Source organism: Sinohyriopsis cumingii, chromosome 6, assembly GCF_028554795.1.
Source record: "Sinohyriopsis cumingii isolate HCF-2022 chromosome 6, ASM2855479v2, whole genome shotgun sequence".
Lineage (NCBI taxonomy): Eukaryota > Metazoa > Mollusca > Bivalvia > Unionida > Unionidae > Sinohyriopsis > Sinohyriopsis cumingii.
Window position 1 is genome coordinate 120,375,527 of NC_142966.1, and position 17,642 is coordinate 120,393,168.

Sequence of the window (17,642 nt, forward strand, 5' to 3'; positions counted from 1 at the left end):
AGGGTCGACTGACGATGTGGTGAGTGGGTAAACGTACAATCTTGTTGGGTTGATAGGTGGTCACCTTAAAGTGTTCATCTTTTCCAGACTGCAAGGCTTCTTTCAATACCCCAAAGTTCACCATTCGACTGGTACGATAATTCAGAGTCAATCCTTTCACTTTACACTTCGTGTGCACTTCTCTTTGTTTGTCCCGGTATTCGTAGCGGTAATTTTTAGGACCGCCACTGGCGAAACTTAGAATCTTGCCGTCGGGGTATTCGTCTGTCCAGGCTCCTAAACGGTCTCCTTCGATGTCAGAGTGCTGTTGACTCGGGTGATCGATGTAGATGCAACTGTCCGTGTCAAAGTACAGGACGCGTTCCCCTAACAGTTCTAAAGCTTCGTGCAATTTTAAGTGATCATGAGCTGTCACGTAAGCCGCAATGATGACATTTCCAAAGGGGTCGTCTTGTACAAAGTCCAGATCTTCTTCGTAATTGACCAAGATCAAATTCTCGCGAACGACGTCCACGTGTTTCATGAATTTGGTTTTGTCATGAATCATCTGGAAGTAGCGGGAAGGTTCTGTCAAATATTCCGTCTTGGGTAAACACGGGCGTTGTGCCATTTTACCCCACAAGCAATTTAACATCACTTTGGCAAACGGTCGCCTGCCTTCGTTTTTCTCGATGTGATCTAAAGTGATGCCTTCTTGTGCCCAGTATTTCTTTTTGAAAGTCTTTTGGTCTTAGGGAGTGTGACACCAGGACGGATAGCCACTGGCTTCTTGCTTCAGTTTCAAAAAGGCATCAACGTAGTCTGCGAAAATGCCTTTCTGCGTGGGGTCACCCTTGTGGTATTGTTGTGCCTTGGGAAAGTGACAAATTTCGTACACTTCTAACAGTTGGTATCCCATGTCCAGAGCTTTGAACAATTCTACGCTGACCCAGGTTCCCGTCAAGGCGCGTTCTTCCTGGGTGTGCTGACAAGGCTGGTCTTGGTTGCACGTTTCGGCACAAGTACGGCACAAAGGAAACATCAGTTTGCCTTGACAATGGTGAGGTAACACGGGATGGTACAAGTCGGTGGGAGGCAAAACTTTGCACTTGATCAAACCTTCGTATTGTCGAATGTTTTTCAGGTCGATGTGTTCCGTCAACAATTGTGGGTGCCCTACAGGAAAGCGACAATATTTGCATACGTAGGGATACAGCGAACACACGTCCAAGTCTTTCATTTCTTCTCCTTTTTCTTCGTCGGCTTGGTACAGCAAACAGGTGGCATTGGTCCTTCCTCCGTACAAACTATCCCTTGGGTTCAGGGGGTCCATGAACTGGTAACGTTCCACGAGGCGTTTAAATTCGGGATCGGTTTTCAAACGGTGATCGTATTCGTGTTCCCACATTTCCACCACTTGGTATCCTTCCTGTTCTAACTTTAGGCGTCGCTGACAAGTGGCCTGATACAAGTCTTCCATGGTTCGTTGTAAAAACTGATTTTTAGTGCCACGGTCAGGGTAACAGACGGGGCATCCGTGAAATAAGCAACCATTAAATTCGTACACGATCTTGGGGTTTTCTAAGTCCCAGCCATCGACCGCATGCGTCCCGATAGTCTTTTCGCCCCCTCCGTTGCGGGCATCCTGAATCCATTTGTTTTCCTTGTCACACAAGTAATGTAACCAGCGTAGGGCTTTGACCGAGTATTGACCTTTGACATAGTTGGTTGTTTGAGGACTGATGACAGCCACGGTATTTCCCCTTGTCCCTAGATAGGCCCACACAGTATTCCCATGTTCCATTCCCCTTGTCCCTAGACAGGCCCAAACTCTATTCCCATGTTAAATTTCCCTTGTCCCTAGAATGGATATTTTTTTTTTCTCATGTTAAATTACATAGTCCCCAGAGTGGATATTTTTTTCTCCTATGTTAAATTTTACATAGTCCCCAGAGTGGATATACCCTTTTTAACATGGAAGTCCCCTAGTCCCTAGGGTGTCCCCATTCACTACTTACGTGGAAAACATGTATGTCTGTATGTATGTATGTATGTATGTGTGTGTGTGTGTGTGTGTGTGTGTGTGTGTGTGTGTGGCGGTAAAATTGTGATAAGCAGTAAAACTGTGATTACTCAAAGAGCAGTGTTTCACATACTCGAGATTAATGAATCAGTTCCGAAGTTTAGTTTGATTTGGTGTGTTGGTTTTTACAAACAGCAAATTTTCAAGGCTATTTAGTGCAAATATGATTGGAGTAAAGTGCTTTTTCAAAGGACACCTGCTGTAACCGACAGGGCATGATCCGATGGTTAGACAGTTCTGAAGTATATTCTGCCTGCGACGAGAATGAATGGAAAAGTCGGGGTGGGGGGTACATTCCGTCTGCGCCAGTTCAGGTTTTCAGTGACGCCATAGAATTGCCTTTGTAGACTGACATAAACCCACTCATGCATGTCAAAAAAGACCCGTTTCTTGTTTACCAAGTTTGTATCCTTTCCCACAGACTGTGAAAAATTGCACCAAATTAAGCAAGCACCAGAAAACAATTGGGAGGTAACAGCGCGCAGCAGTTGTTTCTTCGCAGGGCGATCGCTAGAACAGAAAAAGGACAATAATCGAACAGAAAATTAATTTTATTGAACTTGGTCACATCTTGACTTGTGAATTCAGCATTTATTACCCTTAGTGTAAATATGTACACTGATTTAAAAAGAAGAAGCAAAATTTATGTGGGACTATTTATTAGCTAGCTACCTACAAACCAGAAAGACTGTTTTGTTAATTTAAAAATACCACATGATCTGACATCTTCCAGCTGCATGCAACAAACCTACCGTCCAGGGTACAGAATTTGAGGGAAACTGTCGAACTTGTTGAATGGATAGAAAGGTTTATGAGTTTTAGCTATGCCGACGTACTGTCATGGTTTGCTTGATAATGTATTGAAACCTGTAATAAACAGTAACATCCTTAACATTTAAAAACAGTTCTCTTAAGATAGATAGCTTCAAGACAGATTTACTGGTAGAGAAATTTGCTTTGAGGGCTCTCAAGAATAAGGTCCTTGAACACAGGAAATGTGCTAATACATGTTGTTATTAATATATAGGGGACTAATTATCTTGCTTGTCCATACAAATCTCCTGTCTATGAATATCGTACATTGGTTTAGCACGAGTTGCTGCCTGAAATTTGTGTTCAGTCAAACTCGTGAACCTTTACTTTTGAATCGCTTTTGATCAGTTATTGATGATAATCAAGCTCGAACTCAACTTCACACGATTTATGATTTGTAGTCCTGGTCACCTGAGTATTCGTTATGTGCTTATTCACTTAGGTACATTCTTTACAGCAAATATGTACAGTGGAATCCTTAACAAATCGGCTATCTGTAATCTGGCATCCCCTACATAATGGTCACGTGTTTTTGCCCCTATAAGGCCATAGTAGAACTTTATTATATACCTATCAATTTTCTAAGCTAGAATTTTACCGTCAAATCCTCAAAGTAGGAAAACGATTCTGCAGTTTTTTAATTCTATTTTATCAAAGTCTCAGACGAGATTGGAACTACTTTTCCTCAAGGTTTCCTGTTTATAACTGAACAAGAGTAAATAACTATGCCGTAGCCTCACTTTACATACATATGCAGTAGCATTCTCTTTATAAAACTTATCACCATGTTTTAAGAATATTTTCAGTCCCGTTGTAAATAGCTGTCAAAATATTACTGTCATTCCCATCCCAATTCCCCATCGGAGACTCACAATGCCCCTCCAGAAACAATTCATACGCTATCAGCCAGGCCTCGGATGGAAACTTTTCAAGTAATTTATCTGGTGACCTCTTCCGTGATGCAAAGTGTGACAAATGCAAAATAGCTGTAAATTACACAACTTTAAGCTACAGACCCAATGCGTCGAAGAACTCGTCTTATTAACAGTAATAGTACACAATGAGCGAATATTGTTATACCGCTTCATTCCTAAAACTCTTTCGTGCCCTTATCAGATGTTCAAAATAATTAGGTTTATGACCTAAGATAAAGTTCGTACAAAAAAGGTTGAAATGTTCAGCAATTTCTTTTTTCATTTACATTTTGTTTTATTTGAAAGTTGATTGGTATATAAACAAATATATATATATATATATATATATATATATATATATATATATATATATATATATATATATATATATATATAATTCGACCGCTGAATACTGGTCTGGCCCCCAACGGATGAAATTTCCAAATAGTTTCTAGTCTGAGGATGTTTTGTTGTTGTGGGTTTTTTACATACGGGTTACACGCGGAATTACAGCCATTGGTGAGTCACATATCTCTTTCTCATGTTACATAATTGGAGGGTAATATGGATACCTTGAAAACGTGTTGCAGATAACCTGCAAATATTTCTGTTTAGTTTTAAAAATTTGCGTTAAGTATGGGTATTTTTTTTTTTTTTTTTTACAGGGGTGGGGGTCTTGTTACAGAAGTGTAGGAAGCAGCAGTTTTAGGTAACACCACACTTTTAAGTCCTGTGATCTTCAGACAAGGTATCCACAAAATACCTGAGATAGAAGGTAATTTCATTACTTAAAAAAAAATAAAAAAACACGCACACATTTTCTGGACTGCGCGTTACCAAATATAGATTAAGGAAACCTTTCAATGCCATAACAAACCGGATAATATCAACACTGATATCGGTTTCAATAGTAACTGGGGTTTTTCATCTGTGGAGAGTGAACTCATCCAGGCTGTCACGTACCATTATAATGTATTCAAAGACCCCAGTATTGTAGCGACTACATTCAAAACATTGGTTATTCATCTTGTCGCTTCTGTATTTTTTTTCTTCCAGTTTTTAAAAACTTGAAATTTGCCATGTGATTTATTTATTTCAATTTAGGTTTTACGCATTTTCAAGGAGCTCTGTTGTTAACAAATGAACTCCAGCATTGCGATGCACCTCATTCGAAGTGAAATCTTAAGATAACGAGCATATCAATACAGATTGTTTCTAAAACTTTTTGGTGTACAGGAAGTTTATTTGTGATATCAGAGCAGAATTGGGCATTGGTAATAGCATAAGATCTCCAATTATTAATTAGTCTATTTTCGATCTCTACAACAGAAAATTAATACCGTTTTGTTTTATCGATATACCGATCTTAGTTATTTTGTCTGGTATATTCTCAAGTCGTATCAGATAATGTTTGGCAGACAATACATGGCTAACTTTTGGGTTCATATAATATGAAGCAAAATGACGTATGGTTGCTAATACTACTGGTACAGTTTGATATGATAGTCAAGGCCATACAAATGACGTAGCAAATGGATCAGCCGCCCCTCGGCCCCCGCCCAGTGGGTGCATCGTAACGCAGTGAAATGTTTTTTTTTTCTCTTCAAAATATCTTTTGTCATATTTTTTATCACGTGTTTTCGGGAAAGGAGATTTTTTTCCAGGGCCTACAACCTCCTTAACCTGGCATCGACGATTGCAGTTGTTGTCGTTCTAGGGTTTACACCATTTCTCAGCACAAGACAGGCAATACATGGCGGCCAGTATAACTGGTGGAGGAAGAACCTGGGAAAACCCGGGGAAGAACCACCGACTTACGAGAAGCTGTTGGCAACTTTCTCACGTACCCACGTTAGCCGAACCTGAGACTCGAACCCATACAGACAGAGGTGAGATGACAGTGATCCGGTACGGTTAGCGCTTTAGACCACTCGGCCACTCGGAGCCCCTCAACGATGACAGTACCTATGCATACAAATAAGGTGCTATTTAATGTACAGTTGGATATTCTTGATATAGAATATATATTAGGTTGTAAATTAGTAGTGTAAAAAGTGGTTTACATCAGTCAACGTCAAGAAGTGAACTTAGGTTACAAAAGCTTCCATGTCAATGTTTAGAAGTTTAAGAATTAAAGACACATAATCAGCAAATCTTAGCCTCAGAATGGAGTATAATTATGCGGCTCATGACCTGTAGTCTGATTGTGAACATGATGTGTTTTAAGCTAAAGTGCAGAAATGGAGTTGTTTGAAATTAGTGATTTGTTTTCTTCGTCTATAATTATTGGAGTCCCAGATGTTATTTATTAATTTGAATGTTCAATTAAATAGGTTATTTTTACTTAGTGATATGAAATACATTGCACGACTGTATTGCAGTCTATATACGTTTACCCTGCACATTTATTTGTAACAATTTTCACTTTTCTGTAATATTTTTCTATATTTTCTAGTTTTGAGGTAAAAATACAAATCGAAATGCTGAAAAGTAAAACATTTACCGATATGATGTGATACTATGTACACTTATTTATAAAGAAAGAAACATATATGTTTTGACCAACGATTCAAAAGTGGTGACAATATTGTTTATATCCATTTGGAAAATACAACTATTACATGTTACTAACTTTATTCACTGGTATAATTTTGTACAAAATAAATACACAAGCAGTAACTATTAAGCTTTTTTATATGAATATGGATAAAGAACGTTTCATGGCTTACTATATTTATTAAGTGGAAAGAAAAAAAATAAAAACAAGGAGGGATCTAGCCATGTACTTGTTTACAAATCAGTCATTACAGTTCTAAATATAATGATTTTGAAGCAACCCTGAAGAATTAAGGCACCAGTTACCGCACTATCGTTGTTACTTCTGCTGCCCTATTTGTGTTTGCTGCAGAGACCAAACGTACTTTCTATTGAATGTTGCATATATGTTCCACAATCTACTTCATACTGAATTTTGCTTATTTATTCGGCCATCAAGTTGTATAAGTGACGGCTGTTCGGTGGGCCTAACTGGTTCCGTGCGGCAATTGCTTCAGACCCTCTCTGCTACACGCAGAGATCGACCGACACTGTTAATTGCTAAAAATAGCACGCCTATTTATAGCTGGCAGACTCAGCTGTAGAATGTAGGACAAATAAACCGACTTTTATACTACAATATAAATGACGGAACACACTGAAGAGATTGCATTTATCCCTGAAAAAGCGGTGAAAAAAATTCGCAGTGCTTCAAGACGTTGTTGCTTTGGACTTTGTAACAGCGGTAGTGGATATTCATGTAGCATGCAACCCGGTCTAGATCTTACAATAGACTCTGTTCTACTAACCTAACTTATAGATTTTCTCAGATTTTTCTATCCTCCCTATAACTGTTCCTGACAGTGACATATTGCAATCTTTTCCAAGATCACAAGGTCATTAACCTTACATCTGAAGCCTATAACAGTATCACTGCCTAGAGAGCACGCACCAGTCAGCCTCTGTCCTTATCAGATCGTCTCTCCACTTTACGGCACCATTAGACAAACACACTGACCTGGTGTGACCTCTATCACTTAACAGGCTAGCTTTGGGAACTATTTACAAAGTCAGCAAAGATGCCTTGCTACAAATTACCCATGCCTCCGATTAAGTGTGTCCTCACACTAAAACTGCAACATATATTAGATATTTTTTTTAAAGCTTCAAAAAAAAAAAATTAAATAAGACTAGACATTATAAAAAAAAAATCGTTGCGATTAAAGTACTTTTTGTTTAGCATAAGCAAGCTCTATTGTATAACACTGGTCAACAGTGAAATCATTACCGACTTGAAAAGGCCCTAATCTGTAGTATTTTGGTGTGCCGAACACGAATATAACCGTGAAAAATTTGTATTGGCTCTCGTTTTGAAGATATTCATATACCTCATTTTCTATGTTTCACTGTGTAAATTTCTCCAGTAGGACTGCAGCAACATCCGGAATAATGATGTAACATTGCATAATACCATCATGCTCACATCATCCACAGTTGATTGCATCATTTTCTGATGCAATGCAATACTAATGCCATGCGGCTGCTGAAGTAAGTTGACGTCAGCAGTGTACTATACATGTGTAGGCCTATTATACTAATGCCAGGCGGCTGCTGAAGCTGACGTAAGCAGTGTACTATATAAAGCCCAATCAGATAGGTTCAGCATTTAAAATATTTTAGACGTTGTGCGAGACAGTTCAAGCTACTGTTACATAAAACTTATTATTTTATCCATTTACGTACAATAAAGAACAGTAATGCCTCGAAAGTGTGTTAATACCGCGGACAATTTTTGCTATATTTGTGGGGAAGTGACATTTGCCAACCAGAAGAAAAGTATCAATTCTCAAGTGAAGAAGGCATATCATCTTTACTTCGGATGCAAGGTTGGTGACCAAGACAAGCCTTGGGCTCCGCATATATGCTGTGCTACATGTACAACACAGCTTTCACAGTGGTTGAATTGCAAAAGGTCATCAATGCCGTTTGCAGTCCCAATGGTGTGGAGAGAGCCAAGCAACCACCTAAATGACTGTTACTTCTGCTTGGTTCCTCCTCTTTCCGGCGGAATAACGAAGCGAAAGAAGTCGAGAATAGTCTACCCAAACATTCCGTCTGCATTGAGACCAGTTCCACATGGTGAGGGACTTCCTATTCCAGAACCTCCAGCAGAATATTCTCTTGATTCATCTGACGAAGACAAAGGTGAGTCGACCTGTTCTTCTCCTGGTCTATCAGCATGCAGTGATCCAGATTTTCACTGTGGTGCATCATCAACCCCACACAGAATAACACAGGAAGAACTAAATGACCTGATTCGTGATTTGGACTTATCAAAGAACAAGGCAGAATTGCTAGGATCAAGACTCCAACAATGGAATCTTCTAGAAGAAGATGTCACAATTACTGCATATCGAAAGCGCCACCAGCAATTGGAGCCTTTCTTCAGAAAGGAAAGTAATCTGATATTCTGTTCCGATATTGAGGGCCTCATGAATGCTTTAAAAATCACTCATGACCCACAAGAATGGAGACTATTTGTGGACTCTTCGAAACTGAGTCTCAAGGCTGTGCTTTTGCACAATGGAAACATTCTTCCATCTATTCCAGTAGCGTATGCTGTCCACATGAAAGAGACATACGATAACTTAAGGCAGCTACTGAATTCCATTGAGTATAACAAGTACAGCTGGCACCTCTGTGGTGATTTGAAGGTAGTTGCCCTTTTAATGGGACTGCAGCAAGGATATACAAAATACATGTGTTTCTTATGCGAGTGGGATAGCCGAGCAAGGGAAATGCACTACATGAGGAAGGAATGGACTCACAGGCAGAATGTAGCCATTGGAGAGAAGAATATCCAACACCCAGCTCTGGTTGAGGCTCAGAAAATCTTGCTACCACCCCTTCACATCAAACTAGGTTTGATGAAGAACTTCGTGAAAGCCATTGACCGGACTTTGCCAGCATTCCGATACCTGCATGAAAAATTCCCTCGACTCAGCGAAGCAAAGATTAAAGAGGGAGTTTTTGTGGGTCCTCAGATTCGAGAGCTTTTCAAAGATGACCGGTTCAACAACTTGCTGGAAGGTGACGCGAAACAAGCATGGAATGCTTTTCGCCTAGTTTCTACAAACTTCCTCGGAAATGTTAGGGCAGAAAACTATAAGGAACTAGTAGAAGACATGTTGATGAAGTATAAGAAACTTGGCTGCAATATGTCTCTAAAGATTCACTTCCTTCATTCCCATTTGGATTTCTTTCCTAGCAACTGTGGTATTGTTAGTGATGAACACGGCGAACGTTTTCATCAAGATATCGCAACAATGGAACAAAGATACCAGGGAAAATGGTCCACTACAATGCTGGCTGACTACTGCTGGACACTCCTCAGAGATGCTCCCGAACAGCTGTACAAGAGACAGGCGAAGAAATCTAAGATGTAGTCAATGACTTGATTTTTTATAGGTAGGCTATTACAGTTGACCTTTTACTATTGGAATGCATTTCGTTATGTAAACATTAATTTCTTGCAGATTACAAAAAAACTAGAGCCAATTTTGCAATTTGACTGTCATATTCGTGTTCAGCACATAAAAATTGATAAGAATTGACTAATTTTATTTCAGTAACATGACTTTTGTAAAAATTTGTTGTCCAGTGTAATTCAAGAGTTCTAAATGTATAGTCACACACGGCAAATCCGGCTGAATATTTCAGATAAGTCCTATTTTAACTTAATGGTATCCACTTTCAGCACTTCTCTTTTTTTTTAACTTTTTAAATTTCCACAACTGAAGTTCATAGTAATTCATACGAATTTTGGAATTAAAGTTTCTATCTAAAACGTATATTCTTTCCACCAGCCCGGGCGTCGCCTTTGGCGTCCACTCTGGGTCGTTGGTAACGGGTGTTCCGAGGCGGTTCTTTCCATAGGGTATGGCCAAGGTAGATCTTCATTTCTGGATGTATCATCGAGATTATCGTAGCTAGCATTGTCATGTTCATCGATATCATCATCACTTTGACGCATATCCTCATTATCGTTGTTATCTCGGACTTTACACGATTTAATCCTGTCCACGTGAATCACTTGCGATTTGCCCCTATATCCACACTTTACGCGGTATGTCACTTTTTAACAACTTGAAATGGTCCCTTCCACCAAGACAGCAATTTACTTGAAAGTCCTGTTTTCCTTTGTGGAGTGTAAACCCAAACCAAATCACCTGGTTTGAACTGTTCCCATTTCAATCGACTGTCGTAGAATCTCTTCTGGCGTAACATACTTTGGTTAAGGTGGTTCCTTGCAAATTGATAAGCTAAACGCATCGTTTCCGAAAGTTTCTCAACCCAGGTATTTCGAGAATATGTATCTGGTGGCCGTCCAAATTGAATATCGAATGGAACGGTCACTTCCCTACCAAGCATCAAGAAATTTGGAGTGAAATTCGTAGACTCTTGGACAGCTGCGCGATACGCTATTGTTAAATACGGCAAGTGTTCATCCCAGTTATCCTGATGTTCATTTACATATGCAGAAAGCATCACAGCGAGCGTTCTGTTGAACCTTTCAACCATTCCATCACTCTGTGGGTGGTAAGCAGTTGTCCTTGTCTTTTCGATACCCAGCAATCTGCACATTTCTTGGAAAATTTCAGATTCAAATTGTGTCCCTTTATCCGAATGAATTTGACGGGGCACGCCAAATCTGCAGATTATCTCTTCAACAAGTACACTGGCTATGGCTACGGCATCCTGATTAGGCAGTGCAAATGCCTCTGTCCATTTGGTAAAATAGTCTCCAATTACCAGGATATATTTATTCCCAAGTGAAGTTTCGGGCAACGGTCCCATAATATCCAATGCTATTCTATCCATCGGACTTCCTGATTTGCAGAGTTGCATCGGGGCTCTTCTCTTCTTGCCTGGGGACTTTTTTCTTGCACATACTTCACATGTACTGCACCAGTCCCTAACATCCCGTTGTAGCCCAACCCAATAATATCCTTGCCTGATTTTATTAAGGGTTTTTGAAATCCCTAGATGGCCTCCAGTTTTACTATCATGAGAAAATTTTAATACACTTTTCCTGAGCTCATAGGGGACAATAGCTTGATGACGTCCCGCTTTACCATCACACGTTTGGTATCTCCGGCACAATAATCCATTGTGAAACTCAAGTTGGTCCCATTGAGCCCATAAACTTTTAACTTCATTGCTTTGGCCTGATACTTCATTCCAGCATGGCCTAACGCCACCAGTCACCCACTGTCTAACTATGGATAGGTCATTATCGGCGTGCTGAGATTTCAGCAGCTTTGATACCATATCTGCCGATGCATACGTCCCGTTATTATGAGTTCTGGAACATAACGTACTTACAGCAACTGTTTGTAGTGCGTTTTTCTCGTCGTCGTTTCCAATGTTTGCAACATGCGTTTGTCTCCCGCATTGTCGGCATGGCTTCCTTGATAATGCATCCGCATTTCCATGACGCAGTCCTGGTCGGTGTAGGATTTCAAAGTCATACTGAGCCAGCATCTCAAGCCATCTAGCGAGTTGACCTTCTGGGTCCTTTAACGTCATAAGCCAACGTAATGCATTGTGATCAGTCCGAATGAGAAATCGTTTCCCATACAAGTATGGCTTGAAATGTTTCACAAAGTACACTATAGCAAGTAATTCTTTCCGCGTCACGCAATAGGATCGCTCTGATTTCGACAGTGTCCTACTTCCATACGCTACGACTTTTTCGCGACCTTCGTGAACCTGGGAAATTACTGCACCGATTCCATTTTCACTAGCATCGGTATCCAAAATGAATTGTTTTGAAATGTCAGGGTATGTGAGTATTGGTGCTGTTGTTAACTTAGCTTTTAGCATTTCAAACGCTTCTCCACATTCCTTAGTCCATTTAAACGCCCGTCCTGACTCTGTCAGTTTATGTAAACAACTAGCGATTGACGAAAAGTCTTTTATGAATCTCCTATAGTAGGAACAAAGCCCCAGGAAGCTGCGAAGCTCCTTCACATTCGTTGGCGTAGTCCAAGATTTCACCGCTTCGATTTTTTCAGGGTCGGTTTTAATCCCCTCTTCAGACACGATATGCCCTAAGAATGCCACTTCGTGTGCAAACAAGTGACACTTGGAGGGTTTAAGTTTAAGGCCCGCCTGTTGCAATCGAGTGAAAACTTCCTGTAGACGGCTTAGCTCCTCGTCGAAAGTTTTGCCTAAAATAATTATGTCGTCCAGATATATTAGACACGTTTTCCATTGTAAACCTGCTAAAATAGTCTCCATCAGCCTTTCGAAGGTGGAACCTGAATTGCATAATCCAAAAGGCATTACACGAAACTGATATAAGCCATTTGGTGTTATAAAAGCTGTTTTGGGTTTATCTTTCTCTTTCATTTCTACTTGCCAATATCCACTCATTAAATCAAGGGTAGAAAACCACGATACACCTGAAAGTCGGTCCAATGAATCGTCTATACGTGGTAGAGGATACGCGTCCTTCACAGTCAGTTGATTGACTGCTCTATAGTCGACACAAAAAAGAATCGTTCCATCCTTCTTACGCACCAGCACTATAGGCGAATCCCAGGGGCTTAATGATGGCTCTATAATGCTTTGAGTTAACATACTCTCAACATGGTTCTCAATTTCATCTCTTGAGTGAATCGGAATTCTACGTAGCGGTTGTTTTACTGGTCTTGCGTCCCCTGTATTTATCTTGTGACGTATTTGATTGGTTCTGCCAAGATCATCTTTTGATTTAGCAAATAAACCCGAGAACGTACATAGAAGTTGGTCAACTTTCTTGCATTGGGCCAATGTAAGACCCTTTTTCGTTTCTTGAGATAACTTTTTCAGGTGTTCAGGCATTTGGAAGGTTTCTACTTGAGCCAATAATTCTCCAGAAACATCACCAACATCATCGTCATCCACCGGTACATAAAGACCCATAATAGTTCCAGCATGGACAACTTTTGTTTCGTCGGTAACGTTCATGACCCTTAGAGGAATGACATCGTCGGATGTAGCCCTAATAAGTACTTTTCCTACTAGAAGTTGCTTATTTTCAACAAATCGTCCCTCTGGTTCCACAACCCCGATCGAACCGAACGCGTGGTTATCCTCTTCTGTTTGCAATTTGCAAGGAATGTTCATTTCGTGCCTTGCAGGGATCGATATTGTCTCTGATAACACAACTCTAGCGCACTCCATCGAAATTGATTTGATCACATCGTATGATAAAATGGCGTCCCCAATAGTTAAACTGTGATTCACAAAATCAATTTTGCTTCCTACCTTTTCTAGGAAATCCAATCCTAACACTCCTTCTGCTGTCAAGCCCATCGTTGCAACGATAACGCAATGCTCGTGACGTTTTCCTCCGAACGACAAGGTAAACTTTCCTTTCCCGACTAGTTCTAGCGGTTTCCCATCTGCACACAGAACGTGCCCGGTAACCTCATGTAACCGAGGTCGATATTCCGGAGCCATCCTCTCATAGATACCCTTTGCTATCATGGTAACCGTAGCACCTGTGTCTATTAAGAAGTTGACACCCATTCCGTGTATAGATCCCAGAAGGTACATCCCAGCATCTTTCATCGTTGCCTGTCCAGTTATATTCCTAGGCCTGGAATCACGGTCCCACCCCTGGCCCTTGGGGTGGGCCCACCCTAGTTTTCCGACAGTTTGGGCTTGCTTTTTGGACAGTCTCTTTTGAAATGCCCTATTTCTCCACACTTGTAACAAGATCTTGCCTTCGTTTCGGTTTTCCCTGCAGATTTTTCCTTCAAATCCTTTAGTAATGTCTTGAGTTCCGCAACTTCTTTCTTAAGTTCCTGGATATCACTTAACCCTGCATCAGATGTTGTAACGGTTCGTGCATATCTTCCCAAATCCTTTCGCTGAAGCTCGGCTCTATTAAAGGCTTCGAGTTCTACTCCAATCCGAATGGCTTCATCAAGGGTTTTAGGGCGTGCTTGCTGTATTCTTAACCTAAGTTCGCTGTCAGTTAAAGAATCGATAAATTGTTCCTTCGACAGTGTTTCGAGTAATTCTTCTGGCGCCTTTGGATATGCTTGGGAAGCGAGGCGGCGTATCGCTTGTCCCAATTCTGGAAGTGTTTCATGTTCCCTTCTAAGGCGGCTTTTTAGTTGTACTCTGTAAATTTCCGTTTGGTTTTTTGGCGCGAACCTTCTTTCTAGTGAATCCATGAGCCTGTCATAATCTGGAGTAGCTGTTGGGCCTGACCCCTGAGACTCACTGCTAGATAAAGCCCTTTCTCTTCTTGAGTCCATTTGTTTATCCCGGCACACGTACTAAAATGTGCTAGAAAGTCCATCAGTGGTGTGGAACCGTCGAACGTTTGTGGCGTTACAAGTGGTCGTTTCAGTTTATTTTGTTCCGAAAATTCTAATCTTCTTTGGGGTGCTTCATTTCTTTCCCGGGGTCTCGATGGCGTTTTTTGATGTTCAATACAGATAGTCCTACGTGTACTTTCTTCTATTTCACGTTCCAGTTGCCGAATTTCATGATTAATTCTTTCTTGTGCATCCATAATTGACGAGACTGTCTGTGATTGCGCCATTTTCATTTATTCTTAAGATTTTCCAGGGTTTGCAGTTACTTTACGAACAAATAATCCCACCGCTGCCACCAAATTGTGTAGCATGCAACCCGGTCTAGATCTTACAATGGACTCTGTTCTACTAACCTAACTTCTAGATTTTCTCAGATTTTTCTATCCTCCCTATAACTGTTCCTGACAGTGACATATTACAATCTTTTCCAAGATCACAAGGTCATTAACCTTACATCTGAAGCCTATAACAGTATCACTGCCTAGAGAGCACGCACCAGTCAGCCTCTGTCCTTATCAGATCGTCTCTCCACTTTACGGCACCATTAGACCTCTATCACTTAACAGGCTAGCTTTGGGAACTATTTACAAAGTCAGCAAAGATGCCTTGCTACATTCAGATCGTGAACATATGACGTGTGTATTTTGGATTCAATTTCCAAAACCGAAAAAAATCTCGAGAAGTGCGGGCGTTAGGAACGTGCTTGTGGAACAGAACTTTTACTACTGACAAAATCACAAGATGGACATATAACTGTAGTAAACATTTCGTAGGTGGGAATAGACCGACGACGGATCATCCCGACCCTATCCCAGCAACACTTAACACCAAATCAGGTTCGTCATTTACATTTATTTAGAAACTAGAACATGTTCGATTAACATCGGGGATGGGAAATGTTTTAATCAATAAGTGCTAGTAATGCAGAGCCTTTCAGTTCCGTGATTCAGGGGCGGATCCAAGAATGAAACAGAGGGAATCTAGATAAATAAATTTTAAAAAAGTACTCATGAACTCAAACTTTAAAGAGTATATATATATATATATATATATATATATATATATATATATATATATATATATATATATATATATATATATATGTGTGTGTGTGTGTGTGTGTGTGTGTGTGTGTGTACACATAGACGAATATACATGTACAAAAGAAATAAGAAAACACTTCAGATTGATCGAACTGAGTAACTTTATTCCATAGTTTAGAATAGATCAGCTATATATATATATATATATATATATATATATATATATATATATATATATATATATATGGAGCCCTGTCTCCTCACTTATTTGTAAACTTCAGAGTTACAGGCCTGCTCAGTGCATGGGGGGGGTGTACTTAGAGTCCCGCCATCAACTCAGCTATCAGAAGAGAAAAACTATTTTAACAATAAGTTTTCAAAAATGTTATCCTTGTCTAAATAATGGTAGATTACTACAGGCTTGATATACAAAACTGTACAAAGATATTTATATACAAAAAAATAAACTACTAGTAGGACCTAAGGGGCATAATTTATGTATTACCAAAATTTGCAGTTTATATATTACATAGTAAGACAATGTTACTGTTCAAATGGCAGCTTATTTAATATTATGGAACCTTTATTCAGATATCTCTTTTTAAGTGCAAAAATATAAATCTCACACATTCAAAATTCAACTGTGATATGTAACTTATTTACTTATGTCTTCTGATTCGTTTTGTAGATACCAGAAGAGACCATTATGTATAGAGCAACCCCTGTTTGTGGTGCTGGGACACAAACTACCTAATATAGCAGTGATGTGTTGCCAATAAAAATATAAAGGAAACAATGATTCCAAAACGGTGGAAACTTCCTTGAAAAAAGACAAAAGCTGCATCACCAATAGATTTTATTTTGACATTATATCTAAAAGTAAAATGATTCATGAATATTTCAGGATGGCATGTTATTTACTAAATGATAAACACTTCTACATTGTCATCAGTTTTTAAACTTCTTGTGTGTACATGTGTATTATCACTAAAAGAATATACAACTTTATTATTTTGAAAATGATACCTGTAGATTAATTTAAAAATGTTTTAAAACATGAATTAAAACTGTCCTCAATATAGACTAAATAAAAACAGAATCATGTCAATTACTTCAAAATATTTATATCTTTTTTCTGTTATATATATATATATATATATATATATATATATATATATATATATATATATATATATATATAGTGGAGCCTCGTTAATCCGGACACATTCGTTCCCAGCGAATATGTCCGGATTAACGAGTTTTCCGGATAATTGAATCATGCACATTTTTTATTTTACGATATCCTCACACCGTATATATGTACATGTGTATGTAATGTACTGTATATTCAATAATGGTTGAAATAAATTAATGAATACATCTATTAATTTGTCTTTATTTCACATTATTATAACATGTGCTTGGACGTACATGTACAGTAAATAGAAGTTTAGACAATTAACACATCGAACACATCACACTATGTTCATGTACATGTATGTACATTTATTATGTCAATTTCCTGAAGAAGTCTGTTACCTTTCTTTGCCTGGATTCTTTGAAGCCCTATACTGTCCACAGCTTAAAAATGTCAACTGTATTTGCACAGCAAACAATAAACTGTGATTGTTACCTACAACTGGTAAACAACAAAGAGGCTTAATGACACTTTTAATTTATTTACCATATGTTATGTCAAAAAGCGTGGACGATTTGATCCCAGTGTGTTTATTTAATTATTAACACCCCCGTCGGCGACTAGCTAAAACAGACATTGTTTATACAATCGCTGGTTACAATATGGTCACGCTACTTAGTTATTGATAGTGGCCATAGATTCTCAAGGGCTTCACTACTGTGTTTTATGTATTATTCTTCTGATTGTATTTTCACATAC

At 39.2% G+C, this 17,642-nt stretch overlaps 1 protein-coding gene and 1 pseudogene across 3 annotated transcripts in view; one reads left to right on the forward strand and one right to left on the reverse strand.

Annotated features, from left to right (window-relative positions):
* LOC149797842 (E3 ubiquitin-protein ligase goliath-like) overlaps positions 1 to 17,642 on the forward strand; it is a 103,363-nt gene that overhangs the window by 20,289 nt on the left and 65,432 nt on the right. Inside the window, exons 1-2 of one of the 3 annotated variants that reach the window (XR_016421890.1) lie at positions 15,294 to 15,538; positions 16,434 to 17,037. The exons of 1 other annotated variant lie outside the window; for it this stretch is intronic. Coding sequence is in view for 1 of the 2 variants with exons in the window: in XM_089962865.1 (XP_089818991.1) it covers positions 16,434 to 16,459 (26 nt within the window). In the remaining variant the exon portion in view is untranslated. Of the gene's footprint in view, positions 1 to 15,293; positions 15,539 to 16,433; positions 17,038 to 17,642 lie in introns of those variants that run through there. One more of the 3 variants, XM_089962865.1, reaches the window with a different exon arrangement.
* Positions 14,016 to 15,300, reverse strand: LOC149797843 (uncharacterized; annotated as a pseudogene).